We start from the raw sequence: 25,311 nt of genomic DNA, 5'->3' as shown, positions 1-25,311 counted from the left end.
ACTTGGTCTGTTCAGATCAGCCTAACCATTTCATTTTTTCCCATGAAAAGCAATGTGAGCATTTCATTGCACAGTAATGATGGTTTTCTCAGAACATCGTTTGTTTCATAAAAAATGAATCATGTCTGGTTGGGTCATGGATTTATCCAACTTTTCAGCTTCAAAAGAATTGAAAGGTTATCTGGTTCTGGAATGGCGAATACCTGGCACCTATGGTCCGTCTTCTTTGTCCCATGTCTGTGACAGACCTTTTTAATTGATCAAAGCCCCCTCTTTTCTGCTGTTCCCCACTGTGCCTCAGGAGCCTTCTCAAAAGACTTCTCCAGGCGTTTGCTCCCAATCAGGTTAGAACAGATACGTGAGTTGAAACCTGTTGTTTCATGTAGTGATTCTGCAAATGGGTAGCCAGGGGAGACAGAGGGGCCCATTCAGAGGAGCAGCTCTTGCTCGGGTCACCGAGCTGGACATGGTAGAGTCAGACCAAGATCCCACTGTCTTCATCCTTACAGCGAACATTTTTTCTGGGTCCCTGGAAGAGGACCTCGTGAGATGCCTATACACTCTGTTCAAGAAAATTAATAGCGAAAATTCAAATAGTAAAATGCAAATAGTGATAAGTAAACGTGCTAAGGCATTCTAGAACTCTCCTAAAACATGAGTCAACTTGAGAAAGAATATCATACCACTAGAGTCACAGTGCCAGGATAATCATTGAATCATATCTCTGGCCCATTTTTCAACCAGTAAATTCCGGGCTGAGCTGATTATCAGAATCACCAAGTGTGCTTTAAAAAACACTGACTTCTTGATATTCCTCATCATGTATTTTTATTGAGAAAGCCTGCAGAGGGCCCAGGAATATTATTTATGTATATGTATCCGTGTGTGTATGTAAATCATGTATATGTAAATATATGTATGTATAAATATATATGTGTGTATATGTGTATACATATGTGATATATATACATATATATATATATTTTTTTTTTAAACAGAGCTTCCCAACCGATATTAATGATCAGCCAGTCAGCCAACAATAACCATTTGTAGTCAGGACTTGGTAAATTATGCAGAAGCAAATATGGGTATACTTTATAGTAGCTTAATACAAAGAAAAAATCAGGTGCCTAGATATTTGTTTTCTGTTGTTTTTTTTTTAATGATAACTCATTGTACCAAGGGACATCATGGTAGAATTTTCTGTTAATTTATCTTAATACTCATGTTCAAAGCTGCAGAAAAAAATGTATCTGTAATTGAGGATTTGATGGCAAAGTCCAAATTTTTTCCAGTCATTAAAAGTAGAAAGCACTGTAAAATAGGTACAATTTATTTGTGCTAGCTAGGCTGGGGACTCTGCCCTAAATTCTTTACCAACATTCTCTCAGATGATCATCACAGCTGTCCTCATTTTACAGATTAGGTGGTTAACGAAAATTGCCTAAAGTTGAGCTGGGCAAGAGCAGAGACTGTTTCAGTTCAGGTCTGCTTCACTGTCCAAGGCCAGTTCCCTAACCACTGGACACCACTGTCTCCCTCTTGGTCTTCTCATGCCCCCCCCCTCTAGCCTAACTCAGTTAAATGCATGCCGGGCAGAGCAGGACCAGCAGCCAGGAGAGCCCAAAGGGATGAGGTTGAGCTCTGTTCTGTCTCTTTCTAGACATGTGACCTTCACTGAGCACATTTTGGTAGCTCTATTAGCTGTTTCTCACTTCATCTATAAAATGAGGGAATGGCTATATGAGTTTTGAGGTCTTTCCCATGTTACAGTTTCTGAGTTGAAGAAGCCACACATGGTCCTCTTTCACTTTATTGAATCTGGGTAGTCTAAACGAAGCTTAAACTCTCCGACAAGAAAGGCTTACACTGAGAAAATTTTAATTATGACTTATAAAGATGACCAGGAAAGAGTAAGGCTCTCTTATGGCACTTTAAGGTTTTTCTAAATGCTTTTCAGATAATGATTTAAGAAGTCTTCAGGGATTTAATCTAGCACAATGACTGCTGAATGTTTTAGTAGTTGTTCCAGAATGTTTTGAAATAGCTTAAAAATCTCATTCTGGCGCTGTGACACCTCCCGTTTCTGTTGAATCCATTTTAGCATAGGAGAATTTGATAAAATATGCTGAAGCAAATCCAGGGGTGTTTTATAGCATTCTTGTGCTTCCTAAAGAGACAAGGAATTTTAATCACAGAAATTTATTAACTTGGAGCCTTCTTTCATGTTACATGTTTGCCTTGAGCTTTTGTACGAGGTGATCCATAGTTGGGATTTAGCCTTAGGAGAAAACTACAAAAATGGAAATGAAAAGAAGCAATTGCTTTGTGCCAGGAGTAAGCTGGGTAAGATGTCACTGGTAACTTTCAGTGTGGTTGACGTTCCTTTTATTTTGCTTTCTGGTTTTTGCAGTCTGCGTAGCAAGATCTTAAAGAGCTTGCATTAGATCATAATTATTTATGTTCTAATGGGATTCCCTACTCTGGAAATCCATTTCCCATTGTGCTTGGCAGGAAAGGAGCAGGCCACCTGCAACGTTAAAAAGCGATTATGCAGATGAAAACAAGGACATGTTTTTCCCCCAGAGTTTAGAATCAATTAGAATAAAGCACACGTGAGTCTGACAGTCATCAAACTATCAGCTCAGTGACTGACAAAGCTGGATTGGAAAATATGGCATGTAATATCCTCAGTGTCCTGACCGACCTTCTACGTCAGGGGTCCCCAGCCCCCGGGCTGCGGACTGGTACCGGTCCACAGCCTGTTAGGAATCGGGCCGCACAGCAGGAGCTGAGTGGCGGGCGAGGGAGTGAAGCTTCATCTGCCGCTCCCCATGGCTCGCATTGCCTCCTGAACCATTCCCTGCCGTCCGCCCCCCACCCCGGTTCCTGGAAGAATTGTCTTCCACAAAACTGGTGCCAAAAAGGTTGGGGACCACTGTTCTACATCACAGCAGGTGCATGGCAAGTTGTAGGAAGATTACGGGAGTGGTCAGAGATGGGAGACAAGCTGGGGAGGAGTTGGGTCTGCGTTGAAAGAGCTTTGATGCCAACATGTGGGGCGTGTGTGTTTGCATGTGTAGCACACAAGCACACATCTACATTAACAAGAACATTTAGATGTGTTTACAGATTTCCCTAACGCATGAGGTGATAGGATGAGTGTCAAGAATATGCCTTCATCAGTCTTTATGGAAATCGCCAGAATGTAAAAATTGGCTCAGAGGTGGCAAGTAAGTTTGGTCTAACATGGCAATTGATGAGCAGTGGTAGTGGCTACCCAAGGGCTCTGTTGAGAAAAGAAAGCAAAGAAAAAGAAAAATCCTTGATTGATTAGTTCTGTCTGCCATGGGTATAAGAAGGGTTGGAACATAAGGGTAGTAGACTACGTATTTCCATTTGTGTAATGGACCGTATGCACTGCGTACACTGTGACCATGATCATCTTGATTGTCCCTCCTTATATTACTGCCTGTGACTAATAGCCTTTTGGTTGCTAGTATTAAAGATCTTGAATTTTCTTTTTAGGCCTCAGTATGGTGGCAAGTTCTGTCATGGCTCTAGCCGCATATATCAGCTGTGCAATATTAACCCTTGTAATGAAAATAGCTTGGATTTTCGAGCCCAGCAGTGTGCAGAATATAACAGCAAACCTTTCCGTGGATGGTTCTACCAGTGGAAACCCTATACGAAAGTGGAAGGTAATTTGGTCTCTACGAACCTCAAACAAATATGTCTCTATGTGAACAGTAACGTGAATGAACAACACAGAAGAAATTGCTGCCTGTGTAAAAAAGTTTCCATGTTTACCTTTCATTCCCCAGACCCGTCCTGGCCCAGTTTTTCATTCACTGCTTTAGGTTTTGTTTATTTTTCCACACTTTTTTTTTTTCCCACAAGGCACCCCTTTCCTCCCACATGTATAAGTCGAAGAGTTCATGTGTTTGGAATGTACTTACGTTTCTAAACTTACCTTTGACATTTCAGCAATTAAGTCTCCCAGGGATGTTAATTGAAATTGGTATGAATTGTCTAGACCAAAAACTCATGAAACCATATATGCCCCATAGAGACACCATACTCGGTACCTGAGGTGGTAGATGATTACAAGCATGGAAAGGCCTATTTGCAGAGTGTACACACACACACACACACACACACACACACACGCATCATGAATAAAAAATGTCTCTATATTAAGTTCTTTGTACTTATTATACCTTAAAGTAATGGCTTGTATTTGATCTTTTATGTTCATTTGATTTGATTTTGGCTCAGCATCAAAATTTATTTTAGACCATCTGTACAAAGTACAAGTACCAAATTTAACATACTTTGTGTTACCTGTGCAGAATAAGCTGTCACCATTCTGGTTGTTTCCTTTTCATTTTTTTCCATTCACTTGCTTTATCAAAACTCACCCACTCTTCCTTTGGAAAAGGGATTAACGTGAATCCCAATTGTACATATGCAGAATGGGAAGAGACCAAATTTAATGGTAATTCATGGGAAATAAGATGGAGGGCTGCTTCTGTGTGAAAGCTCAGAATGAACCTATATAATCAGTGACCAAAAAGAAGCTAATGTAATCAGAGACATCGTTATAACAAGTAACATCTCCAAATCAAAGGGGATGGTACTACAGCTTTGCTCAACACCAGCCCAGCCGTTGCAGGAGTGTGAATCTAGTTCTGGGTCCAAAAGCTGCTTGTCTAAAAGCACAAATTGGGACTGACATTAAAATTCTGAAATCTGTGTCTTAGGAGAAAGCAGTGAGGGACTGACAGATGTTGACTGTAGGAGAGAAACTAGTTACCTTCAAAAATTCAAAGAGGGATTGAACAGAGGGAGATTTCAATTTATTGGAAATTGCTTCTGAAAACAGAATTAATTCACATGCTCAGAAATTCCTATGGTTCCTATGGCCGTGTCCTCAGAGAGACCTTCCTTCCTGTCATTTTCTGAATCCTTTGCCCTGCTTTATTCTTCATTGCTCTTGGTGCGAGAATTGATATTGTATTGGCATTTATTCATTATCTTTCTCCCCACAAGAATTATTAGGTTCCCCAGGGTTGAAGCCTTTGTCCGTTTTGAGTATGCTTGTATCTCTCTCATCTAAGAACAGCGCTTGGAACATATTTATAACTTCTGGAACAAATGAATAAATAAATATCAACTGTCCTTAATGGAAGCATGTCCCATCCTGAGCAGTGAATGCTCTATCACTAGAGACATTCTATCAGGAACTAAGAAATTACCTAGGAAGGGTGCCATGCAGCAGGTTCCCAGGACACTTAGGATAGCTGCAGTTGCTGTCAGTTCTGACACTTGAAGACTTATTTTCTCTTGGCTGTATTTGCCCCTAATTCCATGTTTCTCATCTATGGTTCTTTCTCCAAGACTCTCTTGTCCTTCCTTTGCTTTGTCTTCTTGGATAATCCTTGGTCTTTCCCACGTCTTCCTTTAAATATAGTGTGCACAGAATCTGTGGTTATCATCCTTTAGATAAGTTGTGGGTTGAATACATAAAGAGAAAGTGAAGCAGCTAAACTTTGTGACTTATAAAATGGTTTTTGATTTCACATGTCTTTCACTCATATTATTGCAGTTTTTACCAGGTAGGGAGCCTGGCATTTCATTCATTCACTCAACAGATGATGACTGAGTACTTACTGCCTGGGAGACACTCTGCTAGATACAGAGGCGAGTACATTGAATAAAACAGAGACCCCAGGAACTTCCCTGGCGGTCCAGTGGTTTAGACTCTGTGCTTCCACTGCAGGGGGCATGGGTTCTATCCCTGGTCAGGGAACTAAGATCCCACATGCCGCTTGGCCAAAAAATAACAATAAAGAATAAAAAACAGACACCCCAGCCTTAGGGTCGCACATCCTAGAGTGGGAGACAGAAAAGTTAAGGCCTTCTAATCCTTCCCTCTTCTCCTTTTGATACTTATTTAAAATCGAAAAGACTGACCATGATTTGAAGGTCTGTGCCATTCATGCAGTTTGGGAAAAATCAGGGGAAGAATTTATTCATAAACGTAGACAGTCTTTGTCTTCCAGTGATGAGTTTCCTTCTTTTGTCTTCCAGTGATGAGTTTCCTTCTTGTTTCTGTTTTTTGTTTTTTTTGTTTTTTTTTTTGCAGTACACGGGCCTCTCACTGTTGTGGCCTCTCCCGTTGCGGAGCACAGGCTCCGGACGCACAGGCTCAGCAGCCATGGCTCACGGGCCTAGCCGCTCTGCGGCATGTGGGATCCTCCCGGACCGGGGCACAAACCCGTGTCCCTGCATCGGCAGGCAGACTCTCAACCACTGCGCCACCAGGGAAGCCCCTTGTTTCTTTTTTTTTAATTGAAGTATAGTTGATTTACAATGTTGTGTTAGTTTCAGGTGTACAGGAAAGTGATTCAGTTGTGTGTGTGTGTGTGTGTGTATGTATACATATATATATTCTTTTTCAGACTCTTTTCCATTACAGGTTATTACAAGATATTGAGTATAGTTCTCTGTGCTATGGAGTAGGACCTTGTTGTTTATCTATTTATATATAGTAGTGTGTATCTGTTAATCCCAAACTCTTAATTTACCACCCGCCCCAGCTTCTTTGTTTCTTTCTAATAGACTAGTTCCTAAACTTTCCCAGGAACCTGTCCTGGAAAAACTGAACTTTCTAGAACTTGTTAATTCCTGGGAATGAGGGAGAAAAAAGAGGGTAACATGTCTTCCAGCTCCCTAATCTCACATGCACAGGGTAGGGGGCGTGAGATAAAACTTCTATTAGAAAGAATTCCTAGGTGAGAAAAAAAATGCAATCCATCCACATGGCTGCATATTTGGACCATAATAATTTCACTGCCTTCATATTTTTGACTTTGTCTTTTATTGAGAGGTTTTATGAAGCACAACCGTTTGCAGGCTGTTTACACATTTGTTGTAAAACTGTTATCAGGGATATCACAGAGTCGCACATCAGGTCTCATGGGAGAAACGTCATCTGGAATTCCTGGCCAAAAAAGAACTCTTTCTATTGGAGAAATAAGCACAATAACTCCTCTCTGAAAACAAGTGCTCTATAGAAATAATACTTCTTTGTTTTTCCCTGTGATACCAGAAACTTCTCAGGGACTTAATGATCAATAAAAATTACATTTTTTTAGCCTTAATGTTTAGTTTGTTTGCTTCCTCCTCCTTTTAATGATATGCTTCTTTTCTATATGTTTTATAAGCATTATTGACCATATGCCTTTTTTCCAAAGTGCCTAGAATTTTCCCTCTTAACAGACTGAATAAAAATGTAAAATAATCCGTGTCCTAAATCACAGTCAGCAGACTATATGACCTGTGGGCCAAATCTGGCCCGTTTTTTAAAAATAACACTTTACTGGGACACAGCAATAGTCCTTCATTTACATATTGTTAATGGCTGACCTCAGGGCCTATAAAGCCTTAAATATCTACTGTCCAAGGAGGGTAGTGACACAACCCACCAATCACGTGTATTATGGCTCTTACTCAGGATTAGAAAAATAAAATTCTCATGTATCCATGTTAAAGCAGAGTTTATATGGATTACTAAAAGGAATTTATTTATTTATTTATTTATTTATTTATTTATTTATTTATTTTTGCGGTATGCGGGCCTCTCACTGTTGTGGCCTCCCCCGTTGCGGAGCACAGGCTCCGGACGCGCAGGCTCCGGACGCGCAGGCTCAGCGGCCATGGCTCACGGGCCCAGCCGCTCCGCGGCATATGGGATCCTCCCAGACCGGGGCACGAACCCGTATCCCCTGCATCGGCAGGCGGACTCTCAACCACTTGCGCCACCAGGGAGGCCCCAGGAATTTATATTTTTAAAAGCCACACACATCTGCCCTCGGGCACACCCTTGCACACACACCCTGCCAGAAAACTGTGTAACATCTTCCGTCTTGATCATAATAGCTTTCTAATTAAATTTAACTCATCTTTTCGGTACTCGTGTGATTTTCCTATGCTTTCCTCTTGACCATGACCTCTTTTGATCTCTTTGCTTCTAGAGGAAGACCGATGTAAGCTGTACTGCAAGGCTGAGAACTTTGAATTCTTTTTTGCCATGTCCAGCAAGGTGAAAGACGGAACTCCTTGCTCCCCACACAAGAATGATGTTTGCATCGATGGGATGTGTGAAGTAAGAGAACATTTCTGCTTCGGGGTGTATGGTCACGCTTGTGTTGCCTCCTACCAAATGCACAGCATGAGAAGCGTTCCAAGAGATTCTTGGGTCTGGATAAAAGCAGGTGGTGTAGCGGAAGAGGGTAACATTTTCAAGTTGGATGTGAGTTTTATCTCCAAATTCCCTCTTAATTTCTGCGTGACCCCCGTCCAGTGTTTTGAGTTTCCTTTTCACCCTTTCCACATGTGGAGATGATGATATATCCTACTTTACACAGTAGTTGTAAAAATTCAATTAGAATGTAAATAATAGTAGTAGTAGGCTTTTCTTTCGTGTTCACTCAGTATTTTCACTATGTGATTAGAGCCTCATAAGTGTGTTTGGAAATAGCACTTCTGTTTATTTCAGATTAGTTTTTCTTTTTCTTCCGGTATCCACTTTCTCTTTTGTCTTAATTTGATGGTGAGCTCTGTGATCTTTTAAGGGTTGTGTGTGTGTTCGTGGTGGGGAAGGGGGTGGTGTCCCAGAATTTTTATGTTTCACTGGTAGAGCTGGCCTGAATAAATTCCCCTCCCATTAGGAGCAATGGTGACGTTTCATTCCAGTTTTACAGATGTCTGTAAGTTATGGAACTTACCTAATCTTACATCCAGTCATGACAGAGGAAGTATTTGAATGCCTAGTCAAACTTGAGACTTTGCTTTTAACCATAAAGCTGCCTTACCTTCCTAATGTTCAGTAAATATGGAAAACCATGTACCTCTTGGTTATTCTAAGCTACTGGCTTCTCTAATCTTTGACTTTTCTCCCTTTTTTTTTTTGGTTACAGCCGGTGGGATGCGATCATGAACTTGGCTCTAAAGCAGTTTCAGATGCCTGTGGTGTTTGCAAAGGTGACAATTCAACTTGCAAGTTTTATAAAGGCCTGTACCTCAACCAGCACAAAGCGAATGGTAAGTAAGTGATGCTGCAAAATCAGTGCTGTCGTTGCTGGGACACACCCTTTGCTGCTGAACAAACTTAAGTCACGCTAAGTACGCTTGAGCCTTTTACGAACTCACCTGACACACAGTAGATGATGGCTTTTGATGCTTATGCCAGAGCAAGGGAGGATTGGTGGGTTTTTCGTGTGAGCAGTTTCATCAATACATACATCCCAGAGGGGTGTTCAACAAATGCCTTTCTGCTTAGCAATTTCAATATTCTGACCAGGCTGCCCTATGTCCCACGTGCATTTGTTAAACAAAGAATGTATTATGGAACTTAAATGGTTCACACTTACAATGTTAGATGAATATTTGAAGCAATTCACTCACTATCTTGAGTAGAATTGAACTTTGAGCCCTGTCTTCTGCACACCACTGTTGAGAATAGGTGGCTCCCAGTTTTTTCCAGGTAGATTAAAAATAAAAAGCACCCTTGAGTTGCGTGGCCTTTGTGGTTCTGGAAAAGCGAAGAGTGTTTTCTGTCCACACACATGTGCTTGGGAAAAGTTCATCCATTTTCTCTCTCTGGTGTTCCTACCAGTTGGAAAATGAAATAGCTGAGTGTTTTCACTTCATAAGAGTAGAAATGAATGTCAGCTGATGATCAAACACCCCACTCTGTAAAAATGGCCACTACCTGTCTCTGAGCCCATCTCCAATGCACGATGTGGATGTCAGAAATATTCTGTTCTTTTCCACTTAGAATATTATCCGGTTGTCACCATCCCACGGGGCGCCCGCAGCATCGAGGTCCAGGAGCTTCAGATATCTTCCAGTTACCTCGCCGTCCGAAGCCTCAGTCACAAGTATTACCTCATGGGGGGCTGGAGCATCGACTGGCCAGGGGAGTTCGCCTTCGCGGGGACGGTGTTTGAGTATCAGCGCACCTTCAACCACCCGGAACGCCTGTCGGCGCTGGGACCCACCAATGAGACCCTGGTCTTTGAAGTAAGTAAAGCCCCTTCTCTTTATTCAGTTCTCAGTGCCTGTTGCAGAATTTATAGTGATGACCCCGATTTGAGCTAGCTTAAAAAAAATCCTAGTTCAAATTTGTTTCCTAATAGGCTAAATGTCAAAGTGCAAAGGGGAAGAGACAGCAACTCCATTTGGGGGAAGAGGGCAGGGATCCAACGGGTCCCGGAGGGAATGTGTTGATGTTCACATGCAGATGCCAACCTTTCACGGGTACACTTGGCTGTTCTGAATGCTGAGGAATATACAAGGAATCGTCTTTACATGATTCCACTTTGTCTGTGTCTGCTGTTGGGATCATCCATTGTGGCTGTTCATCACACAGATCCACTGGCCTAGGAGGCAGAGTGGTGTAACAGAAAGCACACTTGCTTGATGTCAAGAAAGTTTTAGTCATAGCACACCACCGTACTTTTGTAAGCTATCATTTCTTTAGAGGTGAGAAAAGAAAAAAAATAAGTGGGTAATGATGTGGATAATAAAAACAGCCACCATGTCTGCAAATGACTCTGTAACGCAATTATCATTTGCGTTACATTATCATTTGGGTACATTTTCTTTGGTCCTCGTCACGTCTCTGGGTTTGCTTTTTCCAGTTTGTAAAATGGGGCTGATCGTGCGCTTTCAGAGGCACGTGATTTGCTTGAGGTTGTGTAGAAGTCGTGGCCACCATGTACTGAGGACTCATATGACCAGGCACTCCTGTTAGTCACGTGGAGTTTCAATTTCTCACTTGCAATATTGGGATAGAAAACCTACCTTCACTGACTTGCCAGAAAAATAAGCAATGAAGTGTGAAGAAATGTTAAAAGATTTGCCTAACTCACATAGCTAGGAAAAAAGCAGAGTTGGAGTCCAAATCTTTTCCATCTACAAGTATGATATCTACTCTCAGTCCAGTCATACTGCTATGTTCTTCTGGAATCAAGGAAATATAAGCTTAATTCAACTATTATTATTATTGTTATTATTTAAGGTACTAGTCTTAAACATTTAATAAGGAAGATGAATAAAAAAAGATAGTTTAAAAGTATGACTACATATAACGTTTTTCCCCCTTGAAGGGACCTATTTTATTTTAATTTTTGCTATGAAATACATTTTTTTTTTTTTTTGGCTGTGTTGGGTCTTCGTTGCTGCATGCGGGCTTTCTCTATTTGCAGCGAGCAGGGGCTACTCTTCATTGTGGTGTGCGGGCTTCTCATTGTGGTGGCTTCTCTTGTTGTGGAGCATGGGCTCTAGGTGTACGGGCTTCAGTAGTTGCAGCACACGGGCTCAGTAGTTGTGGCACGCAGGCCCTAGAGCGCACAGGCTTCCGTAGTTGCGTTGTGCAGGCTCTAGGGTGCGTGGGCTTCAGTAGTTGTGTTGTGTGGGCTCAGTAGCTGTGGCTTGTGGGCTCTAGAGCTCCGGCTCAGTAGTTGTGGCGCACGGGCTTAGTTGCTCCACCACATGTGGGATCTTCCCCGACCAGGGATAGAACCCGTGTCCCTTGCATTGGCAGGCAGATTCTTAACCACTGTGTTTTTTATTTTTTCAAATTTTTATTTTATATTAGAGTATATTTGATTAACAATGTTGTGTTAGTTTCAGGTGTACAGCAAAATGATTCGGTTATACATATACATGTATCTATTCTTTTTCAAATTCTTTTCCCATTTAGGTTAATACAGAGTATTGAGCAGAGTTCCCTGTGCTATACAGTAGGTCTTTGTTGGTTATCTATTTTAAATATAAGTGTGTACATGTCAATCCCAAACTACCAATCTATCTCTTCCCCCCACCCTTCCTCCTGGCAACCATAAGTTCATTCTCTAAGACTATGAGTCTATTTCTGTTTTATAAATAAGTTCATTTGCATCTTTTTTTTTTAGATTCTCCATATAAGCGATATCATATGATATTTGTTTTTGTCTGTCTGACTTACTCCACTTAGTATGATAATCTCTAGGTTCATCCATGTTGCTGCAAATAGCATTATTTCATTCTTTTTTTTTTTTTTTTTTTTTTTGCGGTACGCGGGCTTCTCACTGTTGTGGCCTCTCCCGTTGCGGAGCACAGGCTCCGGACGCGCAGGCTCAGCGGCCATGGCTCACGGGCCCAGGTGCTCCGCGGCATGTGGGATCTTCCCGGACCGGGGCACGAACCCGTATCCCCTGCATCGGCAGGCGGACTCTCAACCACTGCGCCACCAGGGAAGCCCTATTTCATTCTTTTTAATGGCTGAGTAATATTCCGTTGTATATAGACTAAACATAACTTTGGATTCTAAGTCAGATGTTGTACCCATCGTATGGTTAAGAGTACAGACTTGTAATTAGCTATGTAACTTGGACAAGTATCTTCACCTCTGTGCCACTTAATGTCCACATTTGTAAAAATGGGCAAACAATACCAGCTAACTGTCAGTGCTAGCGTAAGAAGAATTTAAGATAACTTCAGTGCTTACAGAGTGCTTGGCACATAATGTTTCTAACTGTTACCATACTTCTGCCTTCTGAGCATATAACAGATATATTTTTTAAAAACCTAAACCTCAGACCATGACGAGCAAACTGGCAACCACAGGGCAAATTCCAGCTCCCAGATCTTCATAATTTTTAAAAAAATGGATCAGAGGTTTAATATCAGGTGATTTCTTATAAAAATATAGATTTTGACATCTTTTACGAAAAAGGAACTTCTGGTCCCAGTAGATATTTGAGTTTGCAACCCTGGCCCTAGGTCTTGACCATGAGTTAATTTCCCATTATCTTGTGAACTTGAGATACTAGGTCCTGTCATCTCTGTGTGATAGAAGGTCCCGCAACGATTTCACAATTGAGAGCAGCTGTCTTTAGGAAATATTCTTCCAACCCTCTGAGGTCTTTTTTTTTTTTTTTTATATTGGAGTATAGTTGATTTACAATGTTGTGTTAGTTTCAGGTGTACAGCAAAGTGATTCAATTATACATATACATGTATCTATTCTTTTTCAGATTGTTTACCCATATAGGTTATTACAGAGTATTGAGTAGAGTTCCTTGTGCTATACAGTAGGTCCTTGTTGGTTATCTACTTTATATATAGTACTGTGTGTGTGTGTTAATCCCAAGCTCCTAATTTGTGTGTGTGTGTGTTTACATATTTATTTTTTTAACATCTTTATTGGAGTATAATTTCTTGACAATGGTGTGTTAGTTTCTGCTTTATAACAAAGTGAATCAGCTATACATATACATATATCCCCATATCTCCTCCCTCTTGCGTCTCCCTCTCACCCTCCCTATCCCACCCCTCAAGGTGGACACAAAACACCGCCAAGCTCCTAATTTATCCCTCCCTGCCACATTGCCCCTTTGGTAACCATAAGTTTGTTTTCTAAATCTGCATGATTGTTTTATAAATAAGTTCATTTGTATAATTTTTTAAAAATTAGATTTCCCATATGAGTGATATCATATGATATTTGTCTTTCTCTGTCTGACTTACTTCACGTAGTATGATAATCTCTAGGTTCATCCATGTTGCTGCAAATAGCATTATTTCATTCATTTTTATGGCTGAATAGTATTCCATTGTATATATGTACCACATCTTCTTTATCCATTCCTCTGTTGATGGACATTTAGGTTGCTTCCATGTCTTGGCTGTTGTAAATAGTGCTGCAATGAATATTGGGGGTCCATGTATCTTTTCGAACCATGGTTTTCTCTGGATAAATGTCCAGGAGTGGGATTGCTGGATCATATGGTAGTTCTATTTTTAGTTTTTTAAGGAACCTCCATACTGTTCTCCATAGTGGCTGCACCAATTTACATTCCCACCAACAGTGTAGGAGGGTTCCCTGTTCTCCACAGCCTCTCCAGCATTTATTGTTTGTAGACTTTTCGATGATGGCCATTCTGACCAGTGCGAGCTGATACCTCATTGTAGTTTTGATTTGCATTTCTCCCGTAATTCGTGATGTTGAGCATCTTTTCAGCCATCTGTATGTCTTCTTTGGAGAAATGTCTATTTAGATCATCTGCCCATTTTTTGATTGGGTTGTTTCTTTTATTTCAGAAGATGAGATTAGGAACAGCAAATCAAATTGGACTATTGTTAGGGTAGTTTGGAGCTCAACAATGAATCAAGGCCCTAAAATCACCCTGTAATTACACCTAAGGCATAGGAATTGAACTTTCTGGTTAAAGATTTTGAGACTTTTTATTCAGTCCTAATTTTTTAGGTGGATATGTTTATTTCTTTTCTATCAAGCATTTGAGCAGCAAACATCTTTTCCATTTCTTTAGAAAAGGTATATTTTCTTTAGAGAGGTATATTTAGCTTGCAAGTGTTTAGTTTTAGAGCAACATGGTTTCATTAGTTTTGCCACGAGGCCTTTGATCCATCTCTAAGCAGATGTATACAAACCAAGTTCTGTGGCTAGAAAATTACCAAATTGGAAGGTGGGTGTCTCTCAGGGCTTCTGCCCCGGGCAACCAGAACTAAGTCCAAATGATTCCTCATAAGAAATATGTGTTTTACTACTTGATAACAAGCAGCCATTTTTTGTTGTTGCTGTTTCTCTGTCCAGTTTTCTTCATAATCACAAAGCCATTCCGGTAGGTTTTCACAGTTCTGTTTGTAATTTAAGGTTTGCTGTTAAACATACCTTATCTGCAGGAAAACCACAACAAAGAATGAGACAAGAAGTGACGGAAAGTGCAAAGCAGGATCACAGAGTTCCTTCTGACTTTCATCTTTAGAACCTGAATGTCCCCTGTCATTGTCCGTGTTGATCAAATTGACCAGATAATGGCCACATTGTCACCGAACGCTGTGCCAGCCTGAAGCTGAGAATTTTTATTTGGGCTTTGCTTAATTGAAGCATAACTCCTTATCTCACTCATCTCCATTATTTAGTGCTGATTAAAACTACATCTTTGGGGCCTCCCTGGTGGCGCAGTGGTTGAGAGTCCGCCTGCCGATGCAGGGGATACGGGTTCGTGCCCCGGTCTGGGAGGATCCCATATGCCGCGGAGCGGCTGGGCCCGTGAGCCATGGCCGCTGAGCCTGCGCGTCCGGAGCCTGTGCTCCGCAGCGGGAGAGGCCACAACAGTGAGAGGCCCGCGTACCGAAAAAAAAAAAAAAAAAAAAAAAAAAACTACATCTTTGGACTGTTGACCAGGTCCAAACATTTTCCTGATGATTAGGAGCTATTTTTGAGAAATGGAAGGGTGGCCTCAATTGGTGATGGAGCTCTGCAAAATCGGTCAGGTTCGTCATCGATTTTCTTACAAGTACAGGGAATTCTCAGGCGGTCCAGTGGTTAGGACTCCTCTTTCTCTCTGCCGAGGGCCTGGGTTCAATCCCTGGTCGGGGAACTAAGATCCCACAAGCTGTGGGGCACGGCCAGAAAACAAACTAAGAAACAAACAAAAACAGCTGGATTGTCCTTGCAAATACAGACAGCTCCTCAGGGGAAAAAAACAAACACACAAACAATCAAAATGTAAGGATAAATTATTGGATAGATCTAGTAAAATTATAAAAACATAAAGTCTTCCCCAGGTTCAACTGGATATGTACGGTTTTATAAAATAATTTTCCCTACTATATAAATAGGGTAAAAACTATAATAAGATCTCTATAAATACAAAATTGTAGTTTCACCACAATGCAGTAAGGTCACATTTGCTTAGCTGTTGTTTTTACAAAGTCTTACTTTATGTATACATTCTACTTACAGATTCCATGAAAGCTTCAATTGATGTCCTAAGAATGTGACTTGTCTGAAAATATTCCAGAGGGAAACATGCATGATTAATTGGTCATGCCTTGCTTGTATTTTTTAAAGGAGTTATAGTTTCATTCAAAACTTGCAACTATTTTAGGAGATTTTTAAAAATCCAATCCAGTAACCTCGTATTATGTCTATTTTATCTTTTCAAAGAATTTGGGCTAATGGCTTTAATATTTAAATTGTACTTTATTGCTCTCAGGAGAACATCATCAAATTTCAGGTCGGTTTTTATCGCATGCTCATGCCTTTCCAAAATCGAGAGAACACAGTGACTTTAAAAACTGAAAATCACAATAAGCGATAAATTACATTTTCCAAAACTAGGCTATATATCAACATCCAAGTAATCCATGGCCTTCTTCTTTAAAGGAAGTTAAATAAAGTTCATATGCCTTTCCATGCAACTATGAATTGAACCAAAATGAATACTTTTGGAGCCAAAAATATGTTCAGTCCAATACGAAAGTTGAATGTGTTTCACAATCCTGTGGGATGATAAAAGTGGGAACCTACCAAAATGGAAAGTGCTGTTCTATCCACAGAAAGTATAAGTCTGTGAAAGAAAGCACTTTCTCTCTTGGCCGCTTAAAATGACTGCACGTTCACTGAGCTCGTATTATAGTGTAAAATTCAGCAGAAGGGTGTGTTTGCCAGAACACATGAGGATGGCAGTGTAAGGATAATGTCCCTTTTTATATCGCATTCATTTATTTTAATCAGATCCTCCCAATATCTTAGCTAAGTCTTATCTTCAACTACTTTGGCATGTGGTGATTTAGGTAGCTACCTTCAAAGCAGTATTCCTCTGTTTATTTTCTCTTGACGTCTGATAAAAGAAAACTGGACTTTTCTTGAGTGCCCATTTGTGCCCAGCCCTATATAGACATTGGAGATGTACCAATGGCTAAGACATAAATCATGTCACCAAATCATTATAGTCTCAGGTCTTTAAGAAATGTAAAGAGCGAGTTTTGGTAGGTTGATCCTTCTTTTTGGAAGCAACGTGGGTTTGAACAGGGAACATCTCTATACATAGTTGGTGATACAGGTCACTCAGATACTACTCTGTCACTTTGCATGAGTCACTTAAACTAGCTGAGGCCCAGTCTTCTCATTTGGGAAATGATTTCCCCAGACTAAACTAATATCTCCTACCCTGTCCTGTGACACTGTCTTGAAGCACTTCTAAGCACCTGAAACCCTATATTGCCGAAAGAAGACTTAACTCCTCTTCGTAGATTCCACAATTGGCATAATATCTGGAACATCTTGGTCACTCAAAAACAAAAATTTACTGAATGAATGACATCCAATGATAAAATTCATTCATTCATTTAAAGAGTATAAGGACGTCCCTGGTGGCACAGTGGATAAGACTCCGCGTTTACAATGTAGGGCGCCCAGGTTTGATCCCTGGTCAGGGAACTAGATCCCACGTGCATGCCGCGACTAAGAGTTTGCGTGCCACAACTAAGGAGCCCACGAGCCGCAACTAAGGAGCCCACCTCCTGCAACTAAGACCTGGTGCAACCAAATAAATAAATATTAAAAATAAAATAAATAAATAGTAGAATCTTCTTTCCAAGTTGAAAAATCATACATGGAGACAATAAATGAAGTGCAAGGAGACTTTCTCTGACCAAAGTCAAGCGTGACAGGGCCCAGAGGCCAGCCTCTCCTCCCCATTTCTGCCTTTCTGTCCCAAACCACAGTCGTAATCTGAAGTTCTCTGAAAGGCTTAGACTTCTGCGGTACACATTTTAAAAACCACTGGATTTCGTCATCTCTTAGGACTAGTCCTAGAATTGTCCAGTTGAAAGTTAAGTACAGTAAAGGGCATTTACATATTGAAATTTGATCTCCTCAGTTGCATTTGAGGAATCGATCTGCTTTCTAAAAGGCTTGCCTTTCCCAAAGTGAATAATTTACACAATAAGAACTTGCTGACCAGTTAGCTCACAGTTGACTTACCTTAATCTGGGAGAACAGCAACGTGCCCTCCCAGGGTGGTGGGCTTAACAGATCTTTTCACTTATTTCTGGGTGTTTTCTAGTGCAAGGCAGGGGTAATGCAGTCCTGGGACAGACAGACTGCTGTCAGTTAACCTCAAGAAATAAGTGCATGGCCTGACACAAAAGTGTCTTCTGCTTCTGGTTATTTTTAATGTCAAAACTTCACAGAATGTCTTCATAGGGAAGCTCAGTTTAAATGGGAAACAGATTTTCACTTTTATCACCAAGTCATGTGCCTGCCCGATTTTCAAATACAGTCTCTGTTACAAACCTTCATTCTTCTCGGAACCCAGATTCTACATGGTCCAACATTAGCAACAGGTGGATGTCAATTTAGACTGAGCTGGCCCCTTAATTTCCTCAGTGGCCAAGAGGAAATTCCTAAGGGTAATCAAGGATTTATATGATTGTCTGAGGTCTTAAATTTTTAGGCATTATTTAAGTCCATCAATCAACTTTTTATTTTGAAGTACAGACATACATATACATGTAAATGACTTGGAGAAATGGAGCTAATGTTCATGACCCTGTATCATATTTCTGCATTGCCCAGGGGAAAATGACTCACACACGTGCACACCCCAGCACAAAAAGAAATCAATATTGATTTGGCAACCATATACTTTCTGAGATCACTACAGACACAGTTATTATAAACTAGATAATTTCCACATCTTTCTTTATTTCAGCTTATCCCCTACAACATGAGTCTGGCATAGAGTCTAAGGAATTTCTCATTGAACTAGTGCACTCATTAGTCATCTGAAAGATTTAAAAGTCAGCTTATATTTCAATAGTCTTCAGGATACTACGCATAGACCTACCGTATTTATTTTACTGAGTTTGGGAACACAAGAAAAACTAAATCTTCTGCACATAGCTAAATTTGTGTGTGTGTGCACGTGTGTGTGTGTGTATGTGTGTGTCTTGTACAAGGCATTAAATTTTGAAGTGGTAGAAATGTGAAAACTGAAGTTCAGAGTTGAAATTTACACATGCCTTCGTTGAAAAATAATCATTTAATCTGAAGTAGATGTCTATATGCTGGGCGTTTTGAGTATGGCTGAAAATTTAATGTTTTTCCGTTTTGAGATTGAGCTATAGGTAACGTAAGGTCACTGGTTTTGTCCTTTGTATAACTGCAGTGCCAAAGGCCCTTTTAAGATATACTTTTAGGGAGCCTTGGCAGTGAGAATGAAAAACACAAAAATTCTCTTTTTTTTTCATGACTAGTGAAGGTGTCCACTTAGAGATGATACATTCTTTAGAAGTGACTGAAGATCAGCTTTTTTGCTAGCTGATGCACCCTCTCACACTCTCTCTCTCCCTCCCCCCTTCTCCCCATCTCCCCCTTCCCCCTCTCGTGTCCCTCCCCCCCCTTTTCTTCTTCCTCTCCTTTATTCTCTTTCTCTGTCTCTGTCTCTCTCTGTCTCTGTTTCTCTATCTGTCTCTCTCTCACACACAACAGTGAATGAGTCATATTCTCCATCAAACTTTCATGCAGTTGGAGGGTAGGTGAGGAAATTCATCATGAGTGTTTCATTTATAAAGTAACTTCATCTCCGTCTGATAAACAGTGAGTCAGGACGACATGATAACACAGGTTGCTAGTCTAGGACCGAAATATGATCCCCTGTGTTTTTACAGCATTCCTTTAAAAAAAAAAAAAAAAAAAAGTCTTAAAAATGAAAGCCCTCCTTTATGTTAAGGAGTTTTTTTCTCTCTCTGTTAAGAGGCAAAAGGGGATGTTTAACTCTTTGAAAACGCTTTCCCAGTTAATCGTGTACCAGGAGAGAGTCCTGCAGCTGACAAATACAGCAGCCTTTGTAATGACAGTAAGTGAGAAATAGGTTAACCACAGGCCAGTTTCAAGGCAGAAAAAGACATCTAAAGAAAATTACTATAATAAACAACTTCCTCCGCTCTTTGGCAAAAGGAGATGATGGGGTGGCGGGGGACCAGGTGGACAGGCACATTGATCACTGAGTTGACAACGTGCAAGCATCGCTGGCAGAGACTTACCTTCTCAGCCAGCTCCTTCCTCGTGACCCTGCTGTCTGCATCCCCCGCCCCCCGCAAGGGGAAGGGGCTGAAATGAGTAAAGATGTGCCTCACGATAAAATCAGTGTAAGGGAAAGGAGATTATCCAAGGAGCGGGGATGGAGTGAAGACACAAAACACAAAAGAGGCAAAGAAGTAATGGAGAATAAATTCAGAACAGATGATAGGAAACTCCAGACTCCAGAGGACGATTCAGATGTGCTTTCATGATGCCACGTCGTTTGTCTAGAGATTGCCATTTGCTATTTGAAGTGCAGGCCTCCAGTTAATTCATGGCAAATACTTCTGTGACAGGTCGGAGAACACTATTTCTCTTCACTAAACTCTGAGGAATGTTGATGAGTTGAATTAGAACTGTAGTCGGGGTTCAATGTGTCAGCCCACACCTTTGAAGCTGCCTCACAGATGTACTTCCAAGGCCCCGATCGGGGTCTTTGTGGTGCTGTGTCTTGTCAAATCCAACTCACTCACACCTAATAGCAGTGGTGATACCTGGTCATGTTTTTCAGGCTTTGAAGCAAACAAGAAGGCAAAGACAACTGGCTGATTTTTTCACATCACGAGGCTTCCAAAAAATCACAGGATTATACAAAAACAGGCATTCACACTACAAAACTATCCCTCCCCTGACTTAGCCAACACGTAACGTACGGTGAAATTCATCATTTATCGGAAGGGGTCAATCTATAAAGTAGGTTGTATTTCAGCGGTTAAAACAATGGTGAAATCCAACAGTTCTATAAATGCAGGGGAAAATGGATTGAGGAGATTAAACATCATGTATCCTTAAGTCAGATATTAGCGTGTTCAAGAAACATTTTCAGGTTGGAACCCGATAGCACAATGTAAATGTTATAGCGTGCTCTTGGATCCCGGTGAGAACGTCTTTTCAACAGTTCATCCAGTTTTTAGAACTTTAAATTAGAATCCTAGATGTGACATTTCAGAGCTGGAGATGCAGTGTCCCAAGAGTTAAGATGTCCAGTTTGGGAGTCGGACAATATCAGAGACGTGAGTTCCCAGTGTTGCTACTTACTAGCTACGTGGCCTTGTGTATTGGTGCGTTCATCTACAGTACTAAGATATTAACAGCACTGTGCGTTCCTCCTGGTATTGTTATCAGCTTTATTTTTTTTAATATTTATTTATTTGGTTGCCTCAGGTCTTCTTTGGGGCAGGCGGGCTCCCTAGTTGCGGCTCGCCGGCTCCTTAGTTGCGGCATGCATGTGGGATCTAGTTCCTGGACCAGGGATCAAACCCGGGCCCCCTGCTTTGGCAGTGCAGAGTCTTATCCACTGTGCCACCAGGGAAGTCCCGAGTTTTGTTATCAGCTTTAAATGAGATAATGCTTGTACAGTGCTTTGCCTGGCATAACACACTAAGTATTGCTGCTGTTATTTTTTTAAAGCGATCAAGTACATTACTGAAGACAAGAAACAAGCTTCCAAGCATGCACTAAATAAAAAGTCGGTCTTCAGAACCTATGCATAACTCTTTAGTTTCCATGGGAGAATTAGGACAACTTCCTTAAAAGGAAAAATGGGCCTTAAGTAATGAAACAAAAATGAAGCTGATTGAAGGCATTTATAGTTTGCTCATTAAAAATTAAAAGTGGGAGTGACAGAAAGCAAGCTGTTTACCCAGGATTGTTCAATGTGTCCTTTGTTTTGACTTCGTGCGCCCCAAGCGGAACCTGCATCCCCCTTTCTTCAGAGGGCAGTTGGTAGAGTCCAGCCCCCGTCTGTGGTTTTCCAACTTAAGAAGCTGTAAATTTTATAGCTCCGCACCCTGCGGTCAGAGCTGCTGAGTGCTGTGTCTGAAGTCAGGTGGTTGGTGTGTTAAAGGTAGACACTGAACGGTTCTACTGAGGACCTGGAAGCATTTAAGGAGGTTGCTTGCCAACTGTAAGTTAGAGACCCAGTGCCAGTTGGCTGCAAAATCCTCTGGACTAAGTCCAGTTAAGTAGACTGAATTGCTGGCAGTCTTTCCAAACTTGTGCGTTTCACAGCTGGGCTATACAGTCCGATGCGCAGCACGGGGCGTTATTGTGATGTTGTGCTACGATGGGGGGTGGGGGAGGGTTGTGGCATCGATGTGACCTGGAGGGCCTTTGTGTTCTCCACTAGTGCTGAAAAAAGTTATTGACTGCGCTTGACAGGGTCACTGAAAATATTTCTAAATAGATGTGAGTGATGGGAATTAGCATTTTCAGATGACGTATTGTTTCAGATGTGTTCGTTCCTCGGCATCCACAGAGGCAGTTAGAATCTTAGCTGTGCGGTTATCACACATCGTCCCACGGTCCTGCTGCTTCCGAGCTTCGGGTGGGTCGCACTGTCTGTGGTCAAGGTGACGGTCATGGTCACACTGAGGTACTTAGGTGTAGCCAAGCCTGCCAAATGAGTGGGTGTCATCTCCACTTAGAGGAGTGGGCAAAGTCATTGTTAGACGACAGGACCCTTTAGAATTTGGAACATTTTTAATTGTGTCTCAAACCTGATGCAGGTGAGAAAACCTCAGCCTTAAGGTTGGGCAGAGGTGGCTTCATGGACGTGGGACCCGCAAAAGTCACAGGGGACCTTGGACCCAGAAGTGCCTTATGTTTGGTTTACTGTTCTGTTGTCACCAGCTTGAACTCCTTAATCTTTTTTTTTTTTTTTTTTTTTTTTTTTTTGCGGTACGCGGGCCTCTCTCTCTTGTGGCCTCTCCCGTTGCGGAGCACAGGCTCCAGACGTGCAGGTTCAGCGGCCATGGCTCACGGGCCCAGCCGCTCTGTGACATGTGGGATCCTCCCAGACTGGGGCACGAACCCGTGTCCCCTGCATCGGCAGGCGGACTCTCAACCACTGCACCACCAGGGAAGCCCCTTAATCATTTTTTTTAAACGAGGGGCCTTGCATTTCCATTTTCCTCTGGGCCTCGCAAATTATGTAGCCATTCCTGAGGGTGGGATTGACTTTTTTTTTTTTAAACAAAGTCCAGTCTTTCTTCAGAATGGGGTAAAGAAGGGACGTAGAGATTCTTTCAGCCAGACAATCGGTCTATTTCCAAAGGATTGGCTATTGCAAGCATCAGACAGTAAAAGATAAGACAACTGCTGTGTATTCCATTCTTGGTTACTTTGTTCCTCATACAGGATTAGAAAAAGGGCAGAGAATGCCTAAATTATCATAGAGAAGCAAATAATGTAATTGGCAAATACTCATCTTTTATGTATTTGATCTTGGTGTCTATTTGTTTAATTACTTTCTTTAAGAAGGCTTTATGAGCTGATGTTAAAGTAAATTCTAAAGTCAGCTTTCTGCTGGTTTATACAAATATTGTCCTTCAGCCTATGTGATTACACATAGAACTCTCCTGTGACCTTACAGATACACAGACATTATAGTGAAGCCGTGAGTCATTTGATTTCTTTTAAAGTTGAGAGTCTTATTCATTTGTGCATTCAATGAATGCATTAATATGTCCAACAAAAAAATATAAACAATATGTCCTGTAGGCCATTGGCTATAGAACTATACTAGTAATATGACAATAACCAGCTACGACATATGTTATGAGTTAGTCATTTAAAGTTGCATAATTTTGTGCACATTTACAGTAAATCGTGGGAGTTATTTCTCTTCTTGACATGGCTGCATAAGTAAGCTTCTTTTATTACCTTGATAGTATGAAATGGAGTAGTTGCCTTCTTGCTATTAACTACTTTTAGCTCAGACGTTTTACTTTTCAGAGGATCTTTACATATTTTTGCTTCACCTAAGGGAAGGAATGTGGGAAACTCAACATAAAAGTTTGCCCTTGGGCTTCCCTGGTGGCACAGTGGTTGAGAGTCCAAGTGCCGATGCAGGGGACACGGGTTCGTGCCCCGGTCTGGGAAGATCCCACATGCCGCGGAGCGGCTGGGCCCGTGAGCCATGGCCGCTGAGCCTGCGCGTCCGGAGCCTGTGCTCCGCAATGGGAGAGGCCACAACAGTGAGAGGCCCGTGTACCGCAAAAAAAAAAAAAAAAGTTTGTCCTTTTGGGGGGAATAGAAATCCTCAAAGAAAACAAATTCTTTTGTGGCTTCTTGGTGGGAATCATCACCAAAATACTTCATTAATTAAGTAACAGCTACACAGTTTCCTTAGGTAGTCACGTGATCCCCTTCCCCCAAGTTCACAGTAACATTTGATTTCCCTTGGCAGGTTATATGGCACTTTGTTTTTAACCTCTTAAGTAACCATATTATTTTTAAGTGTGGATGTGTCCATCGCCTCCGCTAGAGACTATGGCTTCTCCTCATCCCTAGAGAGCCATGATCGTGGAAATCCAAAGAGATGATGGTGGTTTAGACCAAGGAAGCAGCAGTAGCCATAGATAAAGTGAGACGTGGTCAGATTTGAGTAATATTGGAAGTAAAGATAACACCATTTCCTGGTCGATTAGGTGTGGGGTGTGAGGAAAAGAGAGGGGATCAACTTTCTATTTTAGCCTGAACAATTAGGAGGATTGGGTTGCCATTTTGTGAGGCTGGGAAGAACAGCCTTTCAGAGAATAGGGAGGAAAATCCCGAGTTCACTGTTAGACTTTGTTATACCTTTTAAACATTCAAGTAGAGATGCTCAATAGACAGTTACCTATGTGAACGTGGAGGTCAGAGGATGGGCTTCATTTCCAGCTGTCCCATAGGGTAGCCACTGCTCACATGTGGTTCTTTAAGTTTAGATTTCGATTAAATTAAACATAATGTTTTATCCTTCAATCACAATGTATACTAGTGCTCAAGAGCCACATGTGGCTTGTGGCTGCCATATGGAACAACACAGGTTTAGAGTATAATACTTGTCATCATTGCAGAAAGTTCTACTGGAAAGCGCTGGTGTAGAGTTACGAATTTGGGAGTGGTCAACCTGTAGATTGCACTTAAACTACAGGACTGGATGAGATCATCTAGAGGGGTGAGTACAGACAAACAAGAGGTCGAGAGGTTGGGAGTCACTTTGACACTGAATCATCAGGAAATAAGCATTCAGCAAAAGAAACTAGGAATGAAGGTTGGTCGGTAAGTAAGGGAGGAAAAGAGCTGAAATGATGGGTTTCTAATGGCGAAAACAGGAGGAAGTGATCAGCTCTGTCCAGTGCTTGTGATTGGCGGAATAAGACAAAGCCGTTGACTGTTGGAAATGACAAGGTGCCCTTGAAAGAGAGGTTTCAGTGATGTGGTGGGGGAGGGATGCCTGAGAAAGAGGGACCATGGGAGAATGAGGAATATGTGGAGATCCAAAGTCAAGACAACTCTTAGAGGGATTTTTGCTATAAAGGGAAACAGTGAATGTGAGCCGGAAGTGTATGTAGAGATGAGATCATTTTTTTTCCTCT

The 25,311-nt window shown here is 41.4% G+C and overlaps 1 protein-coding gene across 2 annotated transcripts in view; it reads left to right on the top strand.

Annotated features, from left to right (window-relative positions):
* Positions 1–25,311, top strand: part of ADAMTS18 (ADAM metallopeptidase with thrombospondin type 1 motif 18) — a 163,909-nt gene that overhangs the window by 106,722 nt on the left and 31,876 nt on the right. For both annotated transcript variants that reach the window (XM_060083773.1, XM_060083772.1), the window contains 4 exons: positions 3,529–3,701; positions 8,040–8,170; positions 8,985–9,108; positions 9,845–10,089. In XM_060083773.1, the coding sequence (XP_059939756.1) occupies positions 3,529–3,701; positions 8,040–8,170; positions 8,985–9,108; positions 9,845–10,089 (673 nt within the window). The remainder of the gene's footprint in view (positions 1–3,528; positions 3,702–8,039; positions 8,171–8,984; positions 9,109–9,844; positions 10,090–25,311) is intronic.

Source organism: Mesoplodon densirostris, chromosome 19 (genome assembly GCF_025265405.1).
Source record: "Mesoplodon densirostris isolate mMesDen1 chromosome 19, mMesDen1 primary haplotype, whole genome shotgun sequence".
Taxonomy (NCBI): Eukaryota; Metazoa; Chordata; class Mammalia; order Artiodactyla; family Ziphiidae; genus Mesoplodon; species Mesoplodon densirostris.
Note: the sequence above shows the minus strand (reverse complement) of the source record. Positions and strands in the feature narration are given on the sequence as shown.